The sequence below is a fragment of the Aquarana catesbeiana genome, linkage group LG02 (genome assembly GCF_042186555.1).
Source record: "Aquarana catesbeiana isolate 2022-GZ linkage group LG02, ASM4218655v1, whole genome shotgun sequence".
In the NCBI taxonomy this organism is placed as follows: domain Eukaryota; kingdom Metazoa; phylum Chordata; class Amphibia; order Anura; family Ranidae; genus Aquarana; species Aquarana catesbeiana.
In genome coordinates this window covers 27,657,364-27,684,007 of record NC_133325.1, presented here as the reverse complement: position 1 = coordinate 27,684,007, position 26,644 = coordinate 27,657,364, and the positions used below count along the sequence as shown (strand labels likewise).

The following is a 26,644-nucleotide window of genomic DNA, read 5'->3' as shown; positions in this document are numbered from 1 at the left end:
GGAAGTGACGTTTCGTCGCCGCCATCTTGCTACTCCCTGCACTCCTCCATAGTAAGGATACACTGAGAAGGGGGGGAAAGCGGTCATCTTGTTACACCCTTCAGAGTTTTGCATTCTACACTTATGTTTAAATGGTAATGGAAGTGATGTTCGTCCCGCCATCTTGCTACACCCCGCACTCCTCCATAGTAAGGTTACACTGAGAAGGGGGAAAGCGGACATCTTGTTACATCCACCGGAGTTTTGCATTTTACACTTATTTTTAATTGGTAACGGAAGTGATGTTTCATCGCCGCCATCTTGCAAGTCCTCACACTCCTCCATAGTAAGGATACACTGAGAAGAGGGGAAAGCGGACATCTTGTTACACCCTTCAGAGTTTTGCATTCTACACCTATGTTTAATTGGTAAAGGGAAGTGATGTTCGTCGCCGCCATCTTGCTACACCCCGCACTCCTCCATAGTAAGGATACACTGAGAAGAGGGGAAAGCGGACATCTTGTTACACCCTTCAGAGTTTTGCATTCTACACTTATGTTTAATTGGCTACGGAAGTGATGTTAGTCGCCGCCATCTTACTACACCCCACACTCCTCCATAGTAAGGATACACTGAGAAGGGGGAAAGCGGACATCTTGTTACACCCTTCTGAGTTTTACATATTACACTTATTTTTAATCGGTAACGGAAGTGATGTTTGTCGCCGCCATCTTGCTACTCCCCGCACTCCTCCATAGTAAGGATACACCGAGAAGGGGGAAAGCGGACATCTTGTTACACCCACCAGAGTTTTGCATTTTATGCTTATTTTTAACAGTAAAGTGAGTTTATATAGTGAAATACAGTGCTTAGAACTCTGCCTAACTGGTTAGATGTTAAATTTGAAAAGCAGGGGCAAGCCTGCTCATTTAATAGGTTTGCTAATCTGACAGAAGTTCGCTGCTTTTAAAACTCAACATCTAACCAGTCACACACTGTTCTAAGTACTGTATTTCACTATATAAACTCACTTTACTGTTAAAAATAAGCATAAAATGCAAAACTCCGGTGGGTGTAACAAGATGTCTGCTTTCCCCCTTCTCAGTGTATCCTTACTATGGAGGAGTGTGGGGAGTAGCAAGATGGCGGCGACGGAATATCACTTCCGTTACACATTCTGACAGGTCACCTAATTTGATGAAACACCAGGAGGAGACCGGGGGGGGGGGGGGTTCAGGTATAAGGAGGGTCGGAGCGGTGGGTGGATGTGCTTGCAGCCATGGGCTGTGAAGAGGAGAAGCCCAGTAGTGTTTTGTCAGATTAGGCGACCCGTTAGAATGGGTTAACGGAAGTGACGTTCTGTCACTGCCATCTTGCTACACCCCCCACTCTTCCATAGTAAGGATACACTGAGATGGGGGAAAGCGGACATCTTGTTACACCCACCGGAGTTTTGCATTTTACACTTATTTTTAATTGGTAAGGGAAGTGGCATTTCGTCGCTGCCATCTTGCTACACCCTGCACTCCTCCACAGTAAGGATATACTGAGAAGGGTTGTAACGACATATTCGGCGACCCATCGCAGTTTGCTACGGAAGTGACATTCCGTCGCCGCCATCTTGCTACACCCCACACTCGTCCACAGTAAGGATACACTAAGAAGGGGGAAAGCGGACATGTCACTGGAGTTTTGCATTTTACACGTATTTATAACAGTAAAGTCACACCTCCCAACATTTTTAGATGGGAATAAGGGACACCTACTAGCAAACATATGTAGGCATAGGACATGCCCCCTGCCAAACCCCCCTTAAAGGAGAAATAACCCAAAAAAAGGTTAATTAAAGCCACAAGTTTTTTTTTTTTATCACTACTATTCCTTTATATTGGCTTTTAAAATTTACAAATGCAACAATTTAGAAATCAGATGAAAGGTTTAGCACTGGGAAACACTTTTTGAAAGATAAAAAGTGCATTTTATATACAATATAGATCAGACCAAAATGAGGGACACATGAGGAGGAAAGAGGGACAGAAAGACATTGCTCAAAATCAAGGACAGTTGGGAGCTATGGTAAAGTGAGTTTCTATAGTGGAATACAGTGCTTAGAACTCTGCCTGACTGGTTAGATGTTGAATTTTAAAAGCAGCGAACTTCTGTCAGATTAGCTAACCTGTGAGATGAGCAGGGTTGCCGCTGCTTTTAAAATTCAAGAAATAAGTGGTCAGACAGAGTTGTAAGTCCTGTATTTCACTATATAAACTGACTTTACTGTTATAAATATGTGTAAAATGAAAAACTCCGGTGGGTGTAACAACATGTCCGCTTTCCCCCTTCTTAGTGTATCCTTACTGTGGACGAGTGTGGGGTGTAGCAAGATGGTGTCGACGGAATGTCACTTCCGTAGCAAACTGCGATAGGTCGCCGAATATGTCATTACAGGGGAAAAGCGGACATCTTGTTACACCCACTGGGTTTTTTTTTTTATTTTACACTTATTTTTAGTGAGTTTTGTCGAGGTTAGAAATCCTCTCTAAGTAGGTGGTTTCATGATAGTAGAGTATTCAAGCATCGTCTGGTAGTGTATCCAGCAGGCCCACTTTTGGCTAAATTTTGTCGGGGTGTCTCGTGAGAAAAGTTTCTCCATTTCAGCGACTTTTTGAATTCTTGTGAGCCATTCTTTGAGAGTCGATACTTGTTTTGAGTACCAGTGAATGGGGATGCATTGTTTAGCAGCGTTAATCATGTGCATCGTTAGAGATTGATGGTAGGAGGTATGTGGCAAGGATGAGTGATGGAGAAGGAATTGGGCCGGGGTTAAGTCTACACTTATTTTTAATTGGTAACGGAAGTGATGTTTTGCCACCACCATCTTGCTACACCCCGCACTCCTCCATAGTAAGGATACACTCTTCACACGAGATCCATCATTGATACAAAGGATAGCTTCAGGTATCCCCCCCCCTCAATATAGATATAACACATCTGCAGTGCGGATTGGAGACCTGCAAATCGGAGACTATTCCCGCACACTGTCTGTGGGATCTCCCCGGGGAGGAGGGGATGAACATTTCCTCTTCTAGACGATCACTGTACAAGGAATTCTCACACTTCAATATGGAACACAGCGACTGCAGATCCTTCTGTGATCATTAGAGGGGAGACACATCATCCTCTGGACTAGGGATGAGCCGAACACCCCCCTGTTCGGTTCGCACCAGAACATGCGAACAGGAAAAAAGTTTGTTCGAACGCGCGAACACCGTTAAAGTCTATGGGACACGAACATGAATAATCAAAAGTGCTAATTTTAAAGGCTTATATGCAAGTTATTGTCATAAAAAGTGTTTGGGGACCTGGGTCCTGCCCCAGGGGACATGTATCAATGCAAAAAAAAGTTTTAAAAACTGCGTTTTTTTTTCAGGAGCAGTGATTTTAATAATTCTTAAAGTCAAACAATAAAAGTGTAATATCCCTTTAAATTTCGTAGCTGGGGGTGTCTATAGTATGCCTGTAAAGGGGCGCATGTTTCCCGTGTTTAGAACAGTCTGACAGCAAAATGACATTTTGAAGGAAAAAACCCATTTAAAACTACTTGCGGCTATTGCATTGCCGACAATACACACAGAAGTTCATTGATAAAAACGGCATGGGAATTCCCCACAGGGGAACCCCGAACCAAAAAAAAAAAAAAAATGACGTGGGAGTCCCCCTAAATTCCATACCAGACCCTTCAGGTCTGGTATGGATTTTAAGGGGAACCCCGCGGCAAAAAAAAACGGTGTGGGGTCCCCCCAAAAATCCATACCAGACCCTTATCCGAGCACGCAACCTGGCAGGCCGCAGGAAAAGAGGGGGGGACGAGAGTGCGCCCCCCCCTCCTGAACCGTACCAGGCCACGTGCCCTCAACATTGGGAGGGTGCTTTGGGGTAGCCCCCCAAAACACCTTGTCCCCATGTTGATGAGGACAAGGGCCTCATCCCCACAACCCTGGCCGGTGGTTGTGGGGGTCTGCGGGCGGGGGGCTTATCGAAATCTGGAAGCCCCCTTTAACAAGGGGACCCCCAGATCCCAGCCCCCCCCCTGTGTGAAATGGTAAGGGGGTACTTACCCCTACCATTTCACTAAAAAACTGTCAAAAATGTTAAAAATGACAAGAGACAGTTTTTGACAATTCCTTTATTTAAATGCTTCTTCTTTCTTCCTTCATCTTCTTCTTCTGGTTCTTCTTCCGGCATTCTCGTCCAGCATCTCCTCCACTGCATCTTCTATCTTCTTCTCCTCGGGCCGCTCCGCACCCATGGCATGGGGGGAGGCTCCCGTTCTCTTCTTCATTGTCTTCTCTGAGCCGCTCTGCATCCATGCTGGCATGGAGGGAGGCTCCCGCTGTGTGACGGTGTCTCCTCGTCTGATGGTTCTTAAATAACGGGGGGCAGGGCCACCCGGTGACCCCGCCCCCCTCTGACGCACGGTGACTTGACGGGACTTCCCTGTGACGTCATGGGGAATGCCACAGGGAAGTTCCATCATGTCCCGTGTGTCACAGGGGGCGGGGTCACCGGGTGGCCCCGCCCCCCGTTATTTAAGAACCGTCAGATGAGGAGACGCCGTCACACAGTGGGAGCCTCCCTCCATGCCAGCATGGATGCGGAGCGGCCCAGAGAAGAAAATGAAGAGAAGAAGGAAGAAGAGAAGAAAACGAAGAGAAGAACGGGAGCCTCCCCCCATGCCATGGGTACGGAGCGGCCCGAGGAGAAGAAGATAGAAGGGAGGCTCCCGCTGTGTGACGGCGTCTCCTCGTCTGACGGTTCTTAAATAACGGGGGACGGGGCCACCCGGTGACCCCGCCCCCCTGTGACGCACGGGACATGATGGGACTTCCCTGTGGCATTCCCCGTGACGTCACAGGGAAGTCCCGTCAAGTCACCGTGCGTCAGAGACGCCGTCACACAGCGGGAGCCTCCCTCCATGCCAGCATGGATGCGGAGCGGCCCAGAGAAGAAAATGAAGAAGAGAACAGGAGCCTCCTCCCATGCCATGGGTGCGGAGCGGCCCGAGGAGAAGAAGATAGAAGATGCAGCGGAGGAGATGCAGGACGAGAACGCCGGAGGAAGAACCAGAAGAAGAAGATGAAGGAAGATAGAAGAAGCATTTAAATAAAGGAATTTTCAAAAACTGTCTCTTGTCATTTTTAACATTTTTGACAGTTTTTTAGTGAAATGGTAGGGGTAAGTACCCCCTTACCATTTCACAAGGGGGGGCGGGATCTGGGGGTCCCCTTGTTAAAGGGGGCTTCCAGATTCCGATAAGCCCCCCGCCCGCAGACCCCCACAACCACCGGCCAGGGTTATGGGGATGAGGCCCTTGTCCTCATCAACATGGGGACAAGGTGTTTTGGGGGGCTACCCCAAAGCACCCTCCCAATGTTGAGGGCATGTGGCCTGGTACGGTTCAGGAGGGGGCGCACTCTTGTCCCCCCCCTCTTTTCCTGCGGCCTGCCAGGTTGCGTGCTCGGATAAGGGTCTGGTATGGATCTTTGGGGGGATCCCACGCCGTTTTTTTTTTTTTTGGCGCGGGGTTCCCCTTAAAATCCATACCAGACCTGAAGGGTCTGGTATGGAATTTAGGGGAAACCCCACGTCATTTTATTTTTTAAATTTTGGCCGGGGTTCCCCTTAATATCCATACCAGACCTGAAGGGCCTGGTATGGAATTTAGGGGGACTCCCATGTCATTTTTTTTTTTTTAATTTTGGTTCGGGGTTCCCCTGTAGGAAATTCCCATGCCGTTTTTATCAATGAACTTCTATGTGTATTGTCGGCAATGCAATAGCCGCGAGTAGTTTTAAATGGGTTTGTTACAGTTGTAGGGTATGCCGGAGTAGAAAAAGATTCCTGCGGAGGATCCCAGGGAGAAGAAAGGCTGCAGGTGCTGGATGTCCCCCGAAGGGTCTTTCCTCAGTTTGCAGAGCACAGACCACTTACCTATCCAGAAGCCGTTGGCATTGAAGATTTGGATTGGGTCCTTCACCACAGTGCAGAACCTCTGGAGGTAGGTGGTTATGTCCTTTCCACTGGTATGGGGGTTCCTCATGGCCACTGTCACCCGCTTTTCATCCCGTGTTATGGGCCAGTTCGCAGTGAACTTCCGTAAAGGGGATTCAGGGCCACTGGTCTTCACCATCTCCCAGTATCTTCTGCAGACCTGAAACGACACAAAAGTTATAAAGAATATACCTCTTGTAAAGGCCTGCACGGAAAGCGTCTCCGCTTTGCTGAACCCCTGTTCAGGAGCTCAACAAGCTGCTGGGCAGAGTCACCATCGCCCAGGGAGGAGTCCAGTCCAACATCCAGGCCGTGCTGCTGCCCAAGAAGACCGAGAGCCACAAGGCCGCCAAATCCAAGTAATCATCCCGACAATTCATCCACCTCTATTACTCAACAAAACGGCTCTTCTCAGAGCCACCCACCTCTCCATACAAAGAGCCCGACATACATTGTTTTGTTTCCTATTCTCCGATGTTTTTAATGTGATTCATACTTCACCCTAAAAGCAAACACGTTGTATTCTTCTTCACACTTCTTACAGGTCAGTAGTAAAGTAGGAAGATTCGGCCCAATTATACCTCTCCATACAAAGACACACATACATTATCGGGGGATCTGATTGTAAAAATTAGACAACCGAAAAGGATTTTCTTTTACATGTTGATAATAAAATGGTTCCTCTGAAACTATAAGATGTGATCCCGATGGGAGAACAATGTGTCCGTAATAAGAAATGGTGAAATATTTTATATAGTAATGTGATCTCATTACAGGGACTTCATTCTCCTCCATCATTTCTAGTAGTTCTGATGATCGCAAATCATTCTCCCAACTGGAAAGGAGCCCACAGATCTCATCCCCTTCTTCACACCCCCACAAGGAAATATACGTTTTACCATCCAAAGGAATCTCCCGCCGGAATTCTATGGATTGTTCCCATCATCTCACAATCACAATATTAGACCCCCTTCTTTTCACACAGTTTAATTCCCCAACAGTAATACATACGCTGGAAATGGTAAAGTCCGGGATTTTTTTGTTCTGCAGGGTAGAGAGCGCAGACTCTCTGGACTCTCTACCAAAAAAAAAAAAAAAAACTGCTGGTTGTGGGGCAAAGAGCTCAAATGTTGCCCGCCAGAATTGTGAAGATCACAGACAAAAATTCATCCCTTTTCTACCGCCAGATCCGACATTTTAATTTTGGTTAGATAGGAATGACTTCTGATTAAATACTAAATCAAACATTTATATATGTTTTATTTTATTCCAAATCCTCTGAATCCACTACTACACACACAACGTTTATCTTTCTTTATGACGGAAAAGAAAGCATTGATAATGACATATGTCACTGACCGATATTTATTTTTCTCTTACATGTAGCGGTGACAGATTGTCCTCATATCCCACCCCAAATCTGTCTATAAAGGACTGGCAGTAATTAGGACACCGCCAGATAAATATGTACAATCATTTCACAAAACACATTTTTCAGGTCTGATAAATCAGGTCGGTTTCCTGTTTAGATTCTAATGTGACATTTTCTGCAGAATACATTGTCGCGGCCCCGCCCCTTTGCATCCCCCCCTCAGCCTTTTATACAGACATGGGGGGGGTCCCAATAATAACTCCGGGTGACAGAAATGTGGAAAAGATGAGAACCACAGACAACACCAATTCGTTTTTATTGACTAAGGAACGTGGTGTTCATTGGTGAACAACCTACCTGAAAAATAATAAAAGTGAGATAACGATATTGTAAGACAGATCTGTTGTGTTACATCTAAAGGAAATCATACAATCGGATTGCATAGGGTATGTATAGCTAAAAGGAACTTCCTTTCACACACACACAGTAAAAATGTATCATTACAGGAGAAATCTATAGACAGCCCTTTGTATGAGAAGGTGGGTGGCCCTGAGAAGGGCCTTTGTGTAGATGAAGTGGGTAGTAGGGGGGTCTATGAGGGTTTAGCCTCCGAATCCGTAGAGAGTGCGGCCCTGGCGTTTGAGAGCATAGACGACATCCATGGCGGTGACGGTCTTCCTCTTGGCGTGCTCGGTGTAGGTGACGGCATCGCGGATGACATTCTCCAAGAAGACTTTGAGCACTCCGCGGGTCTCCTCATAGATGAGGCCGGAGATGCGCTTGACACCCCCTCTGCGGGCCAAACGTCGGATGGCGGGTTTTGTGATGCCCTGGATGTTGTCCCGAAGCACCTTCCTGTGCCGCTTCGCGCCTCCTTTCCCCAGACCCTTCCCTCCTTTACCGCGACCAGACATGGCGACTCTTCTCTGTTACTAAGAAGAACTGAAATTGACTAATTGCCCGCCCTCCTTTTATAGAGACTTTGCGGAGCTGATGGAAACCATCCTGAGAAAAGGCGGAGTCACACCCATTCATTACACAGAATAGATTTGTTTTTCCATTTGTAAGGCTCCTAAACATTCTGCTGTATTGAAAATTAAGGCAAGAGAAATACATCTAGAGATGTGAAATATATTCTTGCTTATTAATGGTTTTCTAGGTATTCTTCAGAGATTATACCGAAAATATAATTTTTTGGACTCCTGATAACAGAAACCACAATCACCAGATACTATTGTCAATAATAATGTCATATTTATAAAATAATACTCTGAACATGAAAAATATATACTGATAACCCCTTGTTTTTTTCCCCAGGTTTAAGCCTTAGCGGACCTGATAGGAGACTAATGGAAAAGGGGCGGGGCCACAGCGCGTTGGTTTTCTGCGGAGAATTTCACATTGTTAGAACCTTGTAAATATGTGGCAGATTGCATGTTACCGAGGGGGAAACCGATCTGGTTCTTCAGACATGAAATATTTACTTTATTCATTCAGTGTACATATTTATCTGTGTCATGGTTACTAACATGAATTGCATATTTCATATTATACATATCCTGGTTGTGATATGAGGGAAATCTTAACTGATACATGTCCAGAAAGAGAAACAAAAAAAAAAAAAAACAATATCAGTCAGTGACATGAACATCATATTCTGTATGTAGCAGTGGTGAGATCCTGGGTTCTGAGAACATATAGAAGTGTTTTCTCATGGTTCAGTAACAAACAGAATCTTTTCCTAATCATTCTGGACTAATGACATTAGAGTTCTAATCATATTCCTCCGATAAATGTCTCATCCGATCATCTCCTCGGCGTCGGATTTGGCGGTATATGAGAGATGAATATTTATCTGTAACGATCTACATAATTCCGGCGGGCAAATTTTGAAAACAGCAATTTTAAATCTGAACCAATCACAGCTGTGGGCGTTTCCTTCATCATCCAGTAATACTGCCTTCTTTTGAGGACTCCAAAGAAATGTATTCCGAGATCTCTCTATGTTTTCAGCCCAGAAAATTCTTGCTCAGTATTCTGAAGTCAAATCAAAGACCAAAACAATCTGAAATTAATATTTCCAACGTATTTCTTGGTTAATGAATCCATGAATTGAATAAAGAATGAATGACACAAATTGCGGTATTTGATGATCCCCTTTCAGTCATTCCTCCTGGTTATACATTAAAATAGGGGTGCCGCCACTGCACCTTTCACTGGTGACTTTTCTATCCCATTAACTATATAAAGTCCCCACAATGATGCTCCGGTGTGTGTTCCTTCAGGCCATACACTACACCCATGTAAAAAAAAAAAAAATACACTTTGATTAGGGTGGACCCCAGTTGTAAGGGAAGTTCACAGCAACATGAACAGATAAGGAGGAATGGGCCTTGATTAGAGTATAGGAATCAACATGGTCGCAAATCAGTTGTATTGTATCGAGATAGTGTGGATACACATGGCCCCTCTTAGATCGACCTAGGTGTCTTCTAAACAGTACCTATAGATATTTTAGCTGCCCAAAACATAACATATAGGATTCTGTGTATGTTTGGGATTGCTGTCAACCGGTTTGTAAATTAGGAGAGCTATTTGAGCTTTTTTAGGGAATATTAACCATTGTTACCGCGTACATGGGGGACACCTCAGGGTACCCCTCTATTCACTTTTTTAGTCTCATTGGGTCACCATAACATAGAGAGGATTTCAGTGACAGACATCCTATGGGCTCTATAGTGGAGATGTCCACAGAAGACAGTGAAGGCGGAGATGTTCCCGGAATGACCTCTAGGTGGCAGAGTGGAACGATAGATGTGATGGAGTCCGGAGAGCAGAGAGCCTCAGCACCCCACAATCCCCCTGATCCCCATTACAGGGGACATGAAAAGTGTTCTTTATAAGTCAGATGTATACCGTGATCGGTGACCTATAAGAAGTGAGCATGGACGGATCCCCCTGATCCCTGTGCTGTGTATTTGGCGGAACAGACAACAGCTGCTCCGTGTGGAATCCCCGCTCACACTTTCTATTCTGTATATTAACCCACATCGAAGGAGTTCAGAGATCTCCGAGTATTGTGTGATGTGCGGAGACTTCACTTTGGATTTGAGAAAACAATAGCGATTTATTCCAATAATAGAACGTACAGATCTAGGCGGGCAATTCAAAAAAAAGGCGCTTTTCAAGTGAACCAATGAGGAGGAGGAGTGTGCTCTCATTGTCCAATCAGAGGGCTGGGGTGTGTATAAATAGCGCTGCAGAGCGGCATAAGCTCACGTTCCTTGTATCAGCGAAGCATTGAGCAGTCATGGCGAGAACCAAGCAGACAGCCCGTAAGTCCACCGGAGGCAAAGCTCCCCGCAAGCAGCTGGCCACCAAAGCCGCCCGCAAGAGCGCCCCGGCCACCGGCGGAGTCAAGAAGCCTCACCGCTACAGGCCCGGCACCGTGGCTCTCCGAGAGATCCGCCGCTACCAGAAATCCACCGAGCTGCTCATCCGCAAGCTGCCCTTCCAGCGCCTCGTCCGAGAGATCGCCCAGGACTTCAAGACCGACCTGCGCTTCCAGAGCTCCGCCGTCATGGCTCTGCAGGAGGCCTCTGAGGCTTACCTCGTCGGACTCTTCGAGGACACCAACCTCTGCGCCATCCACGCCAAGAGGGTCACCATCATGCCCAAAGACATCCAGCTGGCACGCCGCATCCGCGGGGAGAGGGCATAGAGAGACACACTCCGAACTACTACTAATCCCAACACAAAGGCTCTTTTCAGAGCCACCACATCCTCCTATACAAAGATCTATATACTCCATCATCATCACACCGACTATGACAGGGAAACTCGTACAAGACATCCACACATCTCCCCACCTCCTTCCTCAATACATACAGACGTCTACATCCATTACATACTGATTAGGATTTACACTTTATTGATTTCTCTTTCTAGTAAATCAATTCTTTATGTCGGTGAACATTTGTTCTACTTTATAATTTATCTGAAGGAATTTGTATTATTGTTTGGTTAAGGGAAAAATTAATATTTGTACAATGGGCTCATGGGAATAAGAATTCTCCTTGAGTGCGGTGTGGATTGTCATTTATTGATACAATTCTTTCCAACATCATCAATCCATCACAAAGTAACAAATCATACTTCTTTTCCCGTACAATCTCCTCTGCTATTCCTCGACCTTGTACAATCATTCCCCGATATAGAGGGGGACATCTCCTGGACATCTTCCTGACTTCCCATTCATCAGCAGATTGGAACATATGGGGGGGGGGGGTCGTCTCACTTCATCTCCTCTACTAGCACTGTGTGATCAGAGCTCTCTGCAGGTGCTGCACACATGGAGAGACTAGAAGGAAGAATTCATCCAGTATTGTGTGGAGAATCCGGGGAACTCCCCTGAACCCCCATTTCTTCACTGGTGTTTTATTATTCACCGCCGCCCATATGGGATCTAGATCGTTTTAGCAGCCCCTGATATCCATATGGGGGGTAAATCTAACTGAACTGGATATTTATTTAGTAAGGAGTACATTGTCCACATAACACAATGATGTGCCTCTCTATTGGTTCCCCTCTAATGATCACGGAAGGATCTGCAGTCGCTGCGTTCCATATTGAAGTGTCAGAATTCCTTGTACAATGATCGTCTAGAAGAGGAAATGTTCATCCCCATCCTCCCCGGGGAGATCCCGCAGACAGTGTGCGGGAATTGTCTCCGATTTGCAGGTCTCCAATCCGCACTGCAGATGTTATATATCATTTTGTATCAGGGACGGATCTCTCGTTCAATATTTTTATTACGGTTTAAATGAGATATACTTAACAATCTCTAGGCTTATACGTGGGAAACAATCAAATCATGAATAATAATTAAAAAAACGAGTATATAAGTCACTGCGTGTGCAACAGGAATGCTAATAATATAGATCCAACATTAGAACCCCCAAAACGTTGACCACCCATGATGGGCACAAACTGTAGATGGGTGGGGGCAAAGCTGTATAAATCGGGAATATTTACACCAAAATAATTTTAATATTATCAGGGACGGATGTCATGTGAAGAGTCCTGTGATCGGATCTCCCGCTGTATGAATACATGATTCTATAGAGGGGATTGTGTAAGGTGGTCACATTGCTCTGTATGGAGGACTTCTAATGCGGCCCCCCCTGGTCGCTGTGTGTATGTAGAGCTCTGTCAGGAGGAGGTGGGTGGCTCTGAGAAGAGCCTTTGGGGGGTGTAGATGAAAGGAGGTCTCTCCGGTGGGGATTATTTCTTCTTTGGAGCGGCCTTCTTGGGCTTGGCTGCTGTCTTGGGTTTAGCCGCCTTCTTAGCCGGACTCTTGGCGACTTTTTTCGGCTTGGCTGCAGCTTTGGGCTTCTTGGGGCTCTTTGTCACCTTCTTGGCTTTAGCAGCTGCAGGCTTTTTTGCGGGTTTCTTGGCGGCCTTCTTGGGGCTCTTGGCTGCGGTGGGGGCTTTGGTGGTGGTCTTCTTCTTGGGGGACTTGGCTGGCTTCTTGGCGGCCGGCTTCTTGGGGGACTTGGCCGCAGCCGATGGCTTCTTGGTGCTTTTCTTGGTGCCTGCCGCCTTGTCCTCCTGCTTCTTGTTGATCTTGAAGGATCCGGAGGCGCCATGTCCTTTGACCTGGACGAGGGTCCCCTTAGTCACCAGCCCCCTGATGGCGATCTTGAGGCGGCTGTTGTTCTTGTCCACATCGTATCCTCCGGCGGCCAGGACCTTCTTGAGGGCGGACAGGGAGACCCCGCTGCGCTCTTTGGAAGCGGCCACGGCTTTGACCAGGAGCTCGGACACGCTGGGACCGGACGGCTTCTTGCTGCCTTTCTTGGCTCCTCCGGCTGCCGCCTTCTTGGCCGGCTTCTTCTTGGCGGCGGGCTCCGCTGGAGGAGCGGCGGCTGGGGCGCTCTCAGTCTCCGTCATGATTCTGCAAATATTAGCACTGTAATAGATACATAGAATTTGTCGCTTTGGCTTATATAGAGACGTTCTGCACTGCTATTGGTCGGCAGAAAGCTTTAGTGCCTACTGCTATTGGTTGCAAATAAGACACGCCCACTGACTTTCACTCCCGAGTTGGGGAATCTTCTCTCTCTTGTTGTGTTTCCCGGGCAGAGAGAAAAACGACTTTTATTGGGAATAGAACGATGTCCGATCTTCATCGGGGACCCGATCTGCTCACTGGACTGTCACTTATCGGGGGGTCACTTACAGCTGTCAGGAGCTGCTGAGGAGGCTGAACACAGAGGCTGCAAACACAGCCATCCTCCTGAGTGTGTGTCCCATTCTTCCTTCTATCTTGTTTTCTACACAAATTCTACCCAGAAAACAATCTTCTCACATCTCCCACTAGAATGATCTTCACAATAGATGAGTGAAGAGTGACCATCAGGAAACATTTCCCCCTAATACAGAACTCTGCTCATCTATAGCTGAGTAGAAGGAGCCTGGAACAAAAACATCAGCCGGTGACATGAGATCCTTGTGTGATGTGATGGCAGATATTGTTATACATACAAATGTCTCAGCTGATTACACAATGTCATGTTTTATGTGCTATGTATCATTATCTGGTCATCATGATACATAAAGTGTTATCCAGATACTTTGAGTAAGCCGATTGCTACATTTTGCTAAACAGCTACTCAGGAGGAACAATGTTTGTTTTGAATTCTTGTATCTCAAATTTCATTTCATGAGTTTATTGATCAAAGAACCAATCCATCAACATTTCATTCCCCAATTTAAACAATCAGTAATAAGAACTTTGCTGGTAATCATCATTTTAGCTATCTTATACAATCCGTACCCTGGAAGAGGGCCTATGCCTACTGAGAAGAGTGGCATATACAGCCTACAACTGAACAAGCATCCTTTCCATCATGCTCATGTCCAATGAAAACTGACTGGTCTCTCCAAAATACTTGACCAGGATCCTCCTGATGGCTGTTTTTGCTCCTATGTACCCACTTTAAGCTGGGAGACTGCGGCATATTGTTTGTCTTTCTTTTTTTTTTCTAGCTACCTACCTACACATTGTTGTCCAGATCCACACCGTACTGATCTGGAATGTTTCTTTGCATCCCAATTATTTAGCACTTATATTCTAACAGTCCATAGTTCTCAATTTTATAAGATACTTTTTTTTATCAACCCACGGATACCCTTCAACTACCCCTCTAGCCACTTCTGGACCGCCGCACGCCAATATACATCCTAACTTTGAAGAGGAATATTGTTGTTATGGCAGCAGCTAGCTGCCATAACCCCGGTATTCTCTTCTTCGGCCGGCGGCTCGCTTTCCGATAATAGTGGTCTCTGCGGCAGATTTACTTTTATCGGTGGCGGGAGAGGGGGCCCCCCTCCCGCCACGCTGGTGCCCTCCGTCGGCAGTGGTGGAGGCGATCGGATGCTGTCCCTTGTGTGCCATGGAGATGAGTGAGGGGAAGATGAACCCCACCCGTCTCCATACTATTGTAGGGTGGAAGCGAAGTCAAAACGTCACTTCCGCCCATAGCTCATAAAAGGGACTTTTTTGTTCTTTAAGTGACTTTTTTTTTTTTTTTTTATCGCATTTTTGTGTAAATATGAGATCTGAGGCCTTTTTGACCCCAGATCATATATTTAAGAGGTCCTGTCATGCTTTTTTTTTTTTTCTATTACAAGGGATGTTTTCATTCCTTGTAATAGGAATACAAGTGACCCCCCCCCAGTTCGGGTTGCAGCAGAACATGCAAACAGACCTAAAATGTGTGTGATCACACGAACCCCGTTAAAGTCTATGGGACTCGAACGTGAAACATCAAAAGTGCTAATTTTAAAGGCTAATATGCAAGTTATTGTCATAAAAAAGTGTTTGGGGACCTGGGTCCTGCCCCAGGGGACATGTATCAATGCATTTTTTTAATTTTTTTTTAAACGGCAGTTTTTTCGGGAGCAGTGCTTTTAATAATGCTTAAAGTGAAACAATAAAAGTGTAATATTCCTTTAAATATCTGCCTGGGGGGTGTCTATAGTATGCCTGTGAAGTGGCACGATTTCCCTGTGTTTAGAACAGTACCACAGCATAATGACATTTCTAAAGGGAAAAAAAAAGTCATTTAAAACTGCTTGCGGCTGTAATGTAATGTTGCCCCCCCCCCCAGCCCATTACCAGGCCCTTTGGGTCTGGTATGGATATTAAGGTGAACCCCGCTATCTAATTAAAAGAAAAAAAAAAAAAAAAAAATTGTGAGTCCCACAGGCCCTATATACTCTGAACAGCAGCAGTATACAGGCGGTCCCCGGGTTACAAACAAGATAGGGACTGTAGGTTTGTTCTCAAGTTGAATCTGTTTGTAATTTGGAACAGCTACATTTTGTAAGTGTAGCTCCAGCTAAAAAATCTATTTTTAAGCTTTTTGAATAACATGGGGAAGGGTTATCATCACCCCTGTAACATTTGTTTTGCTGTCTGTGCCCCTGTTCAGAAGATTTCACCTCACTTTCTGTCCCAATGACAATTGGATTTTGAAACTTTTGGGTCATTAGGGAAACAAGGATTGGTGATAAAGCATGAGTGGTGACACCTTTTTCCCATATTCATTCTTACAGGAGAGAATTTCTCTTCCTAGGGGTAGATTTCCTCTCACTTCCTGTTGTCTCATTCCATTTCTAAGTAGGAGTTGTTTGTAAGTCGGATGTTTGAAAACATGGGACCTCCTGTATATACTATACGGCCTGCCCTATACACTCTGCGGAAATTTGGGCCTTTGGTGCTGGTGGTACCAGAACATTGTAAGCCCTCACAGTTACTCCTGGTGGACGCTGGAAAGGGCCCTGCTGTGAAATATTATATCAATAATTGTAATTACATGCCCCTGTTAAACAGGGGCAGAAAAATTGGGCCTTAGGCAGTGGTGGTGGTGGTGGTGGTGGTTGTGGTGGTACAACACTGTAAAGCCTCACAGATACTTTTGTTGAGCGCAGGAACAGGCCCTGCTGTGAAATATTAGATCAAAAATTGTAATTTTTTGCAAAGTAGATGTAACAATGACAATGTATACATAACATACAACACAATACTCCTCAATGACTAAGGCAGCCAATGGAAGGAAATACATTGGATGAACAAAATATCTCTTACAAGGGGGATATAACAATGCAGCCCTGGTACATTTAAAGACGTAACCTTATAGTGCACACTATGCACCTTCCTCTTATGTAATTGGAAGATCTTGCTAGGAAGAAGAGGAGATAGGAATACCAGGGGCCCTAGACAAGATAAAAATAAATAAATCAATAATTCACAGTGTGTAGAACCTTTAATCTCAGGGTATAATGTTACTCTCAGGACATGCATTATAACTTATACTGTCTGTTAATCCTTCCGAAGAGGGTTCCCCCAGAATAAATAAGTCGCCAGGCAGGAGGGGGCAAAACGCTCCGACCTCCCGCGCCTGTTGTTCAGTTTGGCTGGGAACCTAAGTATTTTACCACATAAAATGGACAGCCTGAGAGGAATTTCAACAGGGATGCTCCCCCCGAGCAGTCCCCCAAGATCATCACCCCACCCCAATGGGAACACACTGTGGGGTGTGAGAGCACCAGGAGCCCTCCCGGGTGAGGCAACCCCTTATCACCTATCGGTTCCCCTGGGGAGCCGCTCCCGCCAGGAAGATCCCCAGGCGTTGCAACCCCAGGATGGAGCCAACGGTCTCATTGCCCGGGTTAGAGAAATAAAAGTGACTGGCTGTCCCCTATGCTAGGTTACCAAACTAACAGTTGAGGACAATCTATGTAATGCTTATGGAAAGATCTAAGCCTTGTAAAACTCAAATCTGATGTTAGAGAGTGTGAGGAAGAAGAGGGGAAAGAGAGTGAAAGAGGAGCAAGAAGGAGGAAGAAAGAAGAGGGAAGAGGAAGGGAGTTGGGGTGAGGTATGTGAGGAAGGAGTGTAGTCTCGTTGAACTCCCCCCTACGTTAGCAGATGACCTGGGTAAAGTGGGACTCGGACATACTTGGCCCAAGGTTCCCAGATCCCTTCAAAGCGTTGGACCGAACCATTTGTTCCTGTGACATTATCCACAAAATCTTCCATTTGGTGGCCGAAATGGACACTGAGGGGTTTTTCCAGGCTTTCGCTAGTGTGATTTTGGCTCCCAAACACATAAAGAAGATAAGTTGTTGTGTGGTTTTAGGTGTGTTGTGTACTTTGCGGTTTAGCAGGATGTATGTGGGGTCCTGTGGTACATCTATCCCAGAGACTCTCCGCAGAAGATGGAGAAATTAATTCCAGTAGCTCCGTATGCGGGGGCACGTCCACCAGATATGATGCATCGTGCCCATATGACCACAGCCTCTGTAACATAGAGGGGAGGAGTCTGGGAATATCCTAGAGAGCCTGGCTGGGACATAGTACCATTTAGTGAAAACTTTAATGTTAGCCTCTATCAAAGCAATATTTAAGATACCTTGATCTGCTGAAGGCTTGGAACCACATTTCAGGATCCCACTGGATGTCCAGGTCCAACTCCCAGGATTGTGCGTATGCCGGGATGTCTGTCCTATCTGCCATGGAAAGGTAGATAATGGAGATCCCACCTTTTTGTGAGACTATCGAGGAGCACCATTGTTCACCCATCGTGACCTTAGGAGTGTTTAATTTGTCAGTCCAAAGAGAGCAAAGGAAGTGCTGTATTTGCGACAGTCTGAATGTTTCTGAGGCTGGCATTTCCAGTGTACTCAGGCAATGGCCCAATGAAATAGGGCCGTTAGGTGTAAAGAAATAGCCTATCCTGAAGAGGCCTTTGTTCAGCCACCAATGAAATGCATATATATTCATCCCAGGGGGAAAGTCGGGGTTGTGAAACAGGTGTGTGAGAGGCCTTAAGGGAGATATCAAGTTGGCATTTTTTGTGTAATTGATCACAGAGGGTTAAGGAGTGAGTTAAGGTAGGGGCTAAAATAGCCGGTCTATGTTTAGGAGGTCTCCATGCTAAAAAGTTGAGTGTGGGGGGCGGAGCTTGCCACGGATGAAGATGGACGCTCACTAATGGAGCCCCACAGCGCTCGGGAACACACCGGAGCACATCGCCTGGCCAAACGAGCTAATCCAGCTCAATACACCCAGCGGACCTGCAGCACAGTCCGGGGACCCGATCGATCATGCCCCGACGCCAAAAAGACAACCGGAGGCCGCAAAAACTCACGGAATATTATCCGCTCGGGCCTAAGCAAGATGGCGGCGGCGGGTCAGCAGCGCGAGGTATGTCCAGTACTCCCTTATACGATCCAGGCAAGGGTAATCCCTTTCAGCTGTTTTCTTTCTATGTTAACCGTTATGTATGTCCACAGCAGCAAAAATTACTAAACACCTATCTACCCGCTCAAGACCACCCTCAGAAGAACTACAGACGCAAACGACCCATCCTACTTCGGATATGGCTCAGCATCATCGATCCTTGGACCACATGTAAGTGTTATCAACACATTCTACCTAACACTCTTCAATCTGATCTTATACCATGACCATTACCTTCTTAACAATTAATGCCAGGGGTTTGAACCACCCTGCAAAGTGCAGTTCCATGTGGAGAGAAGCCAACCAACACAATGCTGATGTCATATGCGTGCAGGAGACACACTTCAAAAAACAAACCCAACCCCTTTGCTCTCACCCCAAATTCCCATATACCTTCTTTTCAAGTTCAGAAGCAAACACTTCTTTACGGTATTTACAGCAATAAAAGACACTGTAGCCTTTTGCCTTCATAAGGAAGTTCAGGACACGCAAGGTAGATACCACATTCTGATTTGCGATCTCAATAACACTACCTATACATTGGTGAATGTCTACGCCCCAAACACCCATCAGATCCGCTTCCTACATAAACTTATGAAAAAGATCTCACGAGTGCAGAGAGGCCACTTGCTTCTATGTGGAGATTTCAATCTACCTCCCGACCCTGAAATGGATTCTAGCTCACAAAACACCAAGAAAACTTAGATCCTACAACCAATACTGAGAAGTTATGACCTATACAACGCATGGAGATGTCTTAACGCTACAGAAAAGGACTTTTCTTTCTTTTCAAATAGTCACAAAATTTACACACGACTTGATCTTTTTTTGATAGATAAAGGGTTACTAACCAAAGTCAAATCCTCTGCGATTAATGGTATCACTTGGTCGGATCATGCCTCGGTGTCGCTGCTGGTGGATGATGCTTCTAAAAACAACCCTACTTATATCTGGAGATCCAACCCGCGGCTATTCCAGGATGATTCGTCCAAGGAGATATTGCAGAAGGATTTCATTGAGTTTTTTGAACATAATGTGAATTCAGTTACTAATCCATTTGTGACATGGAACACACATAGAGCGTTCATGAGGGGTCTCCTCATCAAAATGGGGGCAAGGGCTAAGAGAATGAGGGGGCAGCGTATATTGGATGTCTCTAGACAAATTCAAACACTGGAAACCCAGAACAAAGCAAATTTTTCCCCTGTCCTATCAGACCAATTAACCAAACTGAGACTTGATCTCCGACTTATACTACTGGAGGATTTTGAAAAATCCTCTAGGAGGTTGAAAATGACATATTATGCAAACGGTAACAAAGCAGGGAAATTAATAGCAGATAGACTACGAGGACAGAGACATAAAACTAAACTCCCCTACATTATACATCCAGAAACTCAAACTAAATTGCACCATCCCCAGGCTATAGCTGATGCCTTTAGTACCTATTATAGTTCTTTATATAACCTGACAAAAGACCCAAACACAATTCAACCACTATCTCACACTATCTCTGAATTTCTTAGCACGCTAAAACTTCCCCAAATCACAGATACACAAAACACAGCATTAAATTCTCCATTCACAGCACAAGAAATTTCACAAGTGATTGACTCACTCCCAAACAATAAATCTCCTGGACCGGACGGTTTCACAGGTGAATATTTCCAGACGTTTAGAGACATCCTAACTCCTAGACTCACAGAGATTTATAACCAAGCTGCCTCCTCCTCCTCTTTTCCACCTGAAATGTTAAAAGCAATGATTGTGGCGTTGCCGAAACCGGGGAAAGACCCTAATACACCTCAAAATTTTCGTCCAATATCGTTACTCAACAACGACCTTAAAATTTACTCTAAATTGCTAGCTAACAGGTTGGTAGATCTCCTCCCATCGTTGATCCACCCAGATCAATCTGGTTTTACTAAAGGCCGCCAAACGGCGGACGCAACCAGATGCCTACTTAACTTCATACTCATAGCCAACAAAAGAGGAACGCCTTCTCTGCTCCTTGCTTTGGATGCAGAGAAGGCATTCGATAGGATTTGTGTAATTGGGTGCTTTTGATTTATTTTGTTTGTTGCTCTTCTTGCTTGACACCGTTTGCCATTCATACTGGCTATTTAGTTTTGCAGGGGGAGAGGGGCCTGCAGGTGCATTATCAGGTAGTATGTCCAGGGATCTGAGTAGCTGGAGTCCCTCTTCCACATCTGTAACTACTGTGGTGTTACCATCATGAGTCACCGTTAATTTGACCGGGTACCCCCAGCGGTATACGATATTATGGTTGCGCAAGGCTTTGGTCACTGGTAATAAAGCTTTACGTTTTTGCATTGTGAATTGTGAAAGATCTGCAAATAGTTGAATATGCGCAAATCTTTCTGGTGGATGTTGGTTTTTGTGGAATGCGGCCATAAGTTGTTCCTTGGTTTGATAAAAGTGTACCCGCATCAGGACATCTCTGGGTATGTTATCTGGGAGATGTGACGGTTTTGGCAGTCTGTGAATGCGGTCAATTTGAATTTCAGATTCTGAAATGGTGGGTAAGAAGGTCACGAGTAAGTCTCTGGCATACTGTTGAAGTTGTGGGGGAAGAATAGTTTCGGGGACCCCCCGTAGCTTAACATTATTTCTTTGTGACCTATCTTCAAGGTCAGCGACCTTTGACCTCAGCCATGCAATCTCATCAGAGTGATCATTGTGGGCATCAATTAGGGTGTTGTGGGATGAAGCAAAGTCCCCCATTTTATCCTCTATATGATTTACTCTCCCTCCCAGGGTTCCCAGTTCTGTTTTAAAGTTGTTAACACATTGCAGCATGTCTGTGTGCATAGAACTGCGGAGGGAGACGAGCATATCTTTGAGCATGGTGTCAGACACAGGCTTACCCATTGTGGGGAAATGCTGTAAACGGATCCACCAGCTCCCTGGTATCCTCCATGGATTCTTGTGTCATGCTTCCTGGCTGGATGTCCTCCTCCAGACGTGGCTTTGATTTGGCTGGGCTGCGGGAGAGAGGTGTGGAGGCATCCGGAGACCTGTGGATCAGGCCTGTTTGTGAGCCTGGGCTTGAGGCCTGAGACCGCGAGCTGCCTGTGGGGGAAAGAGAGTCGCTCCCTGCGCTGGCGCCATTTTGGGCACGATCGCGGTCTTTCGGCTGGAAGAAATCTTGTAGTTTCTTCAGCTGTGCTGCGTCTTTCCTCTTGCGGGTCATCTGGGCGAGTCGGCGGTGGTGTTATGCAGTCTGTAAAGACAGATAGTGAGTCGGTGTTGTCCCAATAGTCGGTGGTTCCCTCAGCTGGAGCGGAGCTGCGGAGTTACACAACCATTCAGCTGTGCGGTAGCCACGCGCCCCCCCCCCCCCCCCTGCGTTCGATAGGATTCACTGGACGTACCTAGAACAAGTTCTGAACAAATTTGGTTTTCATGGCCAGATATATCAAGCCATTATGGCCCTTTATACCCAACCATCAGCACAAGTTTATGTATCAGGCACACTATCTACCCCGTTCACGATAACAAATGGTACCCGCCAGGGTTGTCCTTTATCGCCCCTAATTTTTAACTTACTGATGGTACCCCTGGCAACCTACATTCGCCAACATCCAAAAATTAAAGGGATCACAATTGGAGGTAGAATGCATACCATTAGCTTATTCGCGGATGACGTCATCCTGATACTTACCGATGTGAAGTCTTCCCTGGCCTCGGTTCACCAAACCCTGCAGTTATTTAACGCGATCTCATATTACAAAGTTAACGAAAACAAATCGTATCTATTGGGATTAGGCCTATCTGACACTATGAAACAACATATAAGTGATAATTTCCCATACATGTGGAACGAGAAAGGTATATCATATTTAGGTATTACTCTCACATCTACAATCTCCAATCTAGTTAGAGAAAATTATAACCCATTCCTGCAATCTCTGAAAGCCAAACTAGATAAACTAAAGCGGTTTGAACTATCTTGGACAGGGAGGTTAGCTGCATTTATAATGCAAATCTTGCCACAATTCTTATATCTTTTCAGAACTTTACCTATACCGGTTCCTAAACCCTTCTTCCAACAAGCACAATTTGAGATAGATAGGTATTTATGGGTTGGGAAAAAAGCACGATGTGCATTCAATAAACTTACTAAAATCAAACAAGCGAGGGGAATAGGTCATACAATGATTAAAGATTACTATGTGGCTACCATATTGGCTCAGGCGAAGGATTGGTTCCCTTCCCATAATAATACCCTATGGACAGAAATAGAGCAGTCTCAAATCAAAGGAGGAAATCTGTACAATTATCTAATTACCGGCCCACACCAGTTACATAAACCATTTTCTCATTCCCCTACCATTCAAGCTTCGGCCGAAGCATGGCATTATCTCCTTAAACATATAACACATGAAGGAGCTCAAATTCCATTAAAATTCCCAATTAATGCTCTAGAATTCATTATACCAGACATATCATTAGCTAACTGGGGCTCCAGAGGAGAAATACTACTTGAAGACCTTTTAATTGGACCTTCAATTAAAACATTTAGAACACTACAGATCGAATATGATATCCCAGAATCTGATTGCTATAAGTACATCCAAATATCCCATTTATTGGGGAAAAAAAGAAGTGACCTTTTTACTTACCTACCCTGGCGAATTGTTGCCTTTCTTACACATAATAGCACAAAAATCAAAGGAACAGCATTGTTTTACAAATTCCTACAGAATAAACATTCTTTCAGTAAAACCACTAATATAACAGCATGGGAGAAAGACTTTGGGAAAGATTATACAGAAGACCAATGGAAAAAAGCCCTTAATGTCACATATACGTCTACAAGAAGTGCCAACCTATGGGAATTGCACCACAAAATACTTCTGAGGTGGTATCTTACCCCTTATCGCATCTCAAAGTTTGCCCCGGATGCCTCACCGGAATGCTGGAGGAAATGTGGGAAGACAGGCACACTTTTACATGTGCTGTGGTCATGTCCATGCATCCAGAGGTTTTGGATGCTTATATTTCAGATGATAAAACAAGTCACAGGTGTGGAAGTGGCGGGTTCCCCGGGTATGGCACTCCTTTCATTGGAAATTGATTCCATTCCAGCGCCTTTTAGACCACTAGTATCACACTTACTGATTGCAGCTAGACTCACTATAGTACGTCACTGGAAAAATATTGACCCACCTCCCATAACAGAAACCCTACAAATAATAAATACACATAGGATGTATGAAATACAATTCGCTTGGAGTCTAGGTAACCAGGCAAAAATTTCTAAAATATGGAATCCCTGGCTAACATTGTACCCACACAACATGGGTCTCAGATTTTTTGGGAAACGTTAAATAAAAATCCTATAGTTTGATACGCTTATCTAATCTTTATATATTGGCTGCTCAATGGACATACTATATTATTATAGGTTTATCTCAGTTAATATTCCTTATATCTTCTTTCATATTTTTTCGTTTTTTTTTTTGTCAAGTACAACTCTAATATCAACACAATGTCAAGAGGGAGTACAGTGTAAACAATTATGGATTTCCATTAATACGACTCGACCCACATGAAAATCTTTGTATACTTCCAATGTCTGTGGCAAAAGAGGAGAAAACAAACAGGGTAGTTTTGTGGCGGAGTGTGACTCCCCGCTTTCCTGGACACAGATAGCTCCCATGTGGGGTGTCCTGGGGGTGGGGGAGAAGCATCCGGTACCGACATATAGAAACGTGGCTACAGTTCATGATGTAATTATAATTGCAAGAATATGTTTACTCATATCTCATGTGTACCCTACTCGACAAAAAATGCTGATTACAATGTACTTGAATATTCTTCCTGTTATCCTTGTAAATCTTGTTAAAACTTGAATAAAAACATATTGCAATTAAAAAGTTGAGTGTGAAATGTGGGACAGATTGCCTGCCAAGGGAGATCCAAGTCCTCCTCTTCCTCCCGCTGTTTTGCCTCAAGTGCCCTCTCCATTATTCCACGAAGCGTGTGCTCCAACAGGAAGACAAGAGGGAAAGTATCACTGATGCATGCACTGTCACTGCTCACCATCCTCGTGGCCTCCTCAAATGGTGGCAGGACAGTGCATGCATCCGTGATCAGTAGCCACTGGTGTGACAAAAAAAGCCAAGCTCCCCTGACCCTGTCCTGGTGCCATACTCACACAGGTACTCATTGATGGCCCTCTGCTGTGTGTGCAGCCGCTGCAGCATTGCCAACGTCGAGTTCCACCTGGTGGGCATGTCACAAATGAGGCGGTTCTTGGGCAGGTTGCATTCTCTTTGAATGTCAGCCAGCCGAGCACTGGCATTATATGACCGGCGGAAATGACCACAGACTTTCCTGGCCTGCCTCAGGAAATCCTGGAAGCCCGGGTACCTGCTCAAGAACCGCTGCACCACCAAATTCAGGATGTGAGCCAAACAGGGAACATAGGTCAAGTGTCCCTGTCGGAGGGCGGAGAGGAGGTTGTGCCATTGTCACATACAACCATTCCTGGCTGAAGCTGGCGTGGCGTCAACTACCTCTGAGCCTGCCCCTGCAGAGCTGACAGTATCTCTGCCCCAGTATGGCTCCTGTCACCTAAGCAGACCAACTCAAGCACCGCATGGCATCTTTTTGCCTGAGTACTTGCATAGCCCCTTGAACGCCTACGGAGCAACGCTGGTTCAGAGGAGAAATCTGCAGAGGAAGAGGCCATAGAGGAAGAAGAAGAGGAGGGGGTGGAGGAGAGAGCTGTGGCAAAATCACCACTAGCATTTTGGAGGCGTGGTGGCGGAACAAGCTCCAACAATACTGAACCCTGTCCTGCATCCTTCCCAGCTGCCAGCAGAGTTACCCAGTGTGCCGTGAAAGCAAGGTAACATCCCTGTCCATGCCTGCTGGACCATGAGTCAGCAGTAATATGCACCTTACTGCTGACTGCCCTGTCCAACAAGACCAAGACATTGCCTTCCACATGCTGGTAGAGAGCCACAATGGCCTTCTGTGAAAAGAAATGGCATTTGGAAACCTGCCACTGAGGGTACCGCACATTCCATAAATTCACAAAAGGGGGCAGAGTCTACCAGCTGGAAAGGCAGCAGTTGCAGTGCTAGAAATTTGGCCAAGCTAGCATTCAGACGCTGAGCATATGGATGGCTGGGGTAGCAACTGGGGTAGGGAAATTTGCTTGCTAAAATCCGATGTTGGTGTACCGCTAGCAGATTGGCCTCAAGTACTTGGGACACCTATTTCTATACCTTCATTCCTCTCAGTGCAGGTTTCTGAAAGGACTGGAGGTATAGAAGGGTTGGATATCCCAGCTGATGAGGAGCAAGGAGAGGTCCACCTTGTTCTTTGATGTGGGTCTTTTAAGTGCTGTTGCCAACGGACTGCGTGGGAGGTCGTCATATGTCTGGTCAAGCATGTGGTGCCCAAGTGTCTGCTGTTTTGGCCACGCTTGATACACTTCAGACATTTGTTGCAAACAGCAACGGTGCGATCTGCTGCACATGTGTCAAAAAAGGCCCACACCAATGAACTTTTCAAAATATGCGGGGAGTCAGCAGTGCCCTGCATCTGCTTAGCTCTTCGGTGTGATGCAATAGTGTGGCTGCCCTTAAGCTGCCCCACTGGAGGGCATCCTACCTCGTTGGAGATGTGCCTCCTCCTCCTCTCTTCTATCAGGCACCCAAGTAGAGTCAGTGACCTCATCATCCCCTCCCTCCTCATAACTGGAGCAAACTTGGCAGTATGCTGCAGAAGGGGGAACATGACTGCCAGTTTCTTGACCTTCTTGGGCACCCTCTCTCTCTAGGTTGATGTTACTCCCTTCCTCAACCTGGGTACCATCATTGGAGCCTTCAAATCACTGTGCATCCTCCTGCAGCATGTACCCGACACTGTGGTCGAATAGTAAGGGGGACTCCTTT

At 45.6% G+C, this 26,644-nt stretch overlaps 2 protein-coding genes across 2 annotated transcripts; one reads left to right on the top strand and one right to left on the bottom strand.

Annotated features, from left to right (window-relative positions):
- Window positions 1-10,709: 10,709 nt before the first annotated feature.
- Window positions 10,710-11,120, top strand: LOC141126448 (histone H3). The gene has a single exon (XM_073612388.1). It carries the CDS (start codon window positions 10,710-10,712, stop codon window positions 11,118-11,120), a length of 411 nt encoding a protein of 136 aa, XP_073468489.1.
- Window positions 11,121-11,521: 401 nt separating this feature from the next.
- Window positions 11,522-13,379, bottom strand: LOC141126730 (uncharacterized). The gene has a single exon (XM_073612694.1). It carries the CDS (start codon window positions 13,349-13,351, stop codon window positions 12,683-12,685), a length of 669 nt encoding a protein of 222 aa, XP_073468795.1. The 5' UTR covers window positions 13,352-13,379; the 3' UTR covers window positions 11,522-12,682.
- Between the last annotated feature and the right edge of the window lie 13,265 nt (window positions 13,380-26,644).

What these genes read in the sequence shown, in the direction of transcription:
- LOC141126448 (XM_073612388.1), top strand. Translation starts at nt 10,710, where the DNA reads ATGGCGAGAACCAAGCAGACAGCCCGTAAGTCCACCGGAGGCAAAGCT.
- LOC141126730 (XM_073612694.1), bottom strand. Translation starts at nt 13,351, where the DNA reads ATGACGGAGACTGAGAGCGCCCCAGCCGCCGCTCCTCCAGCGGAGCCC.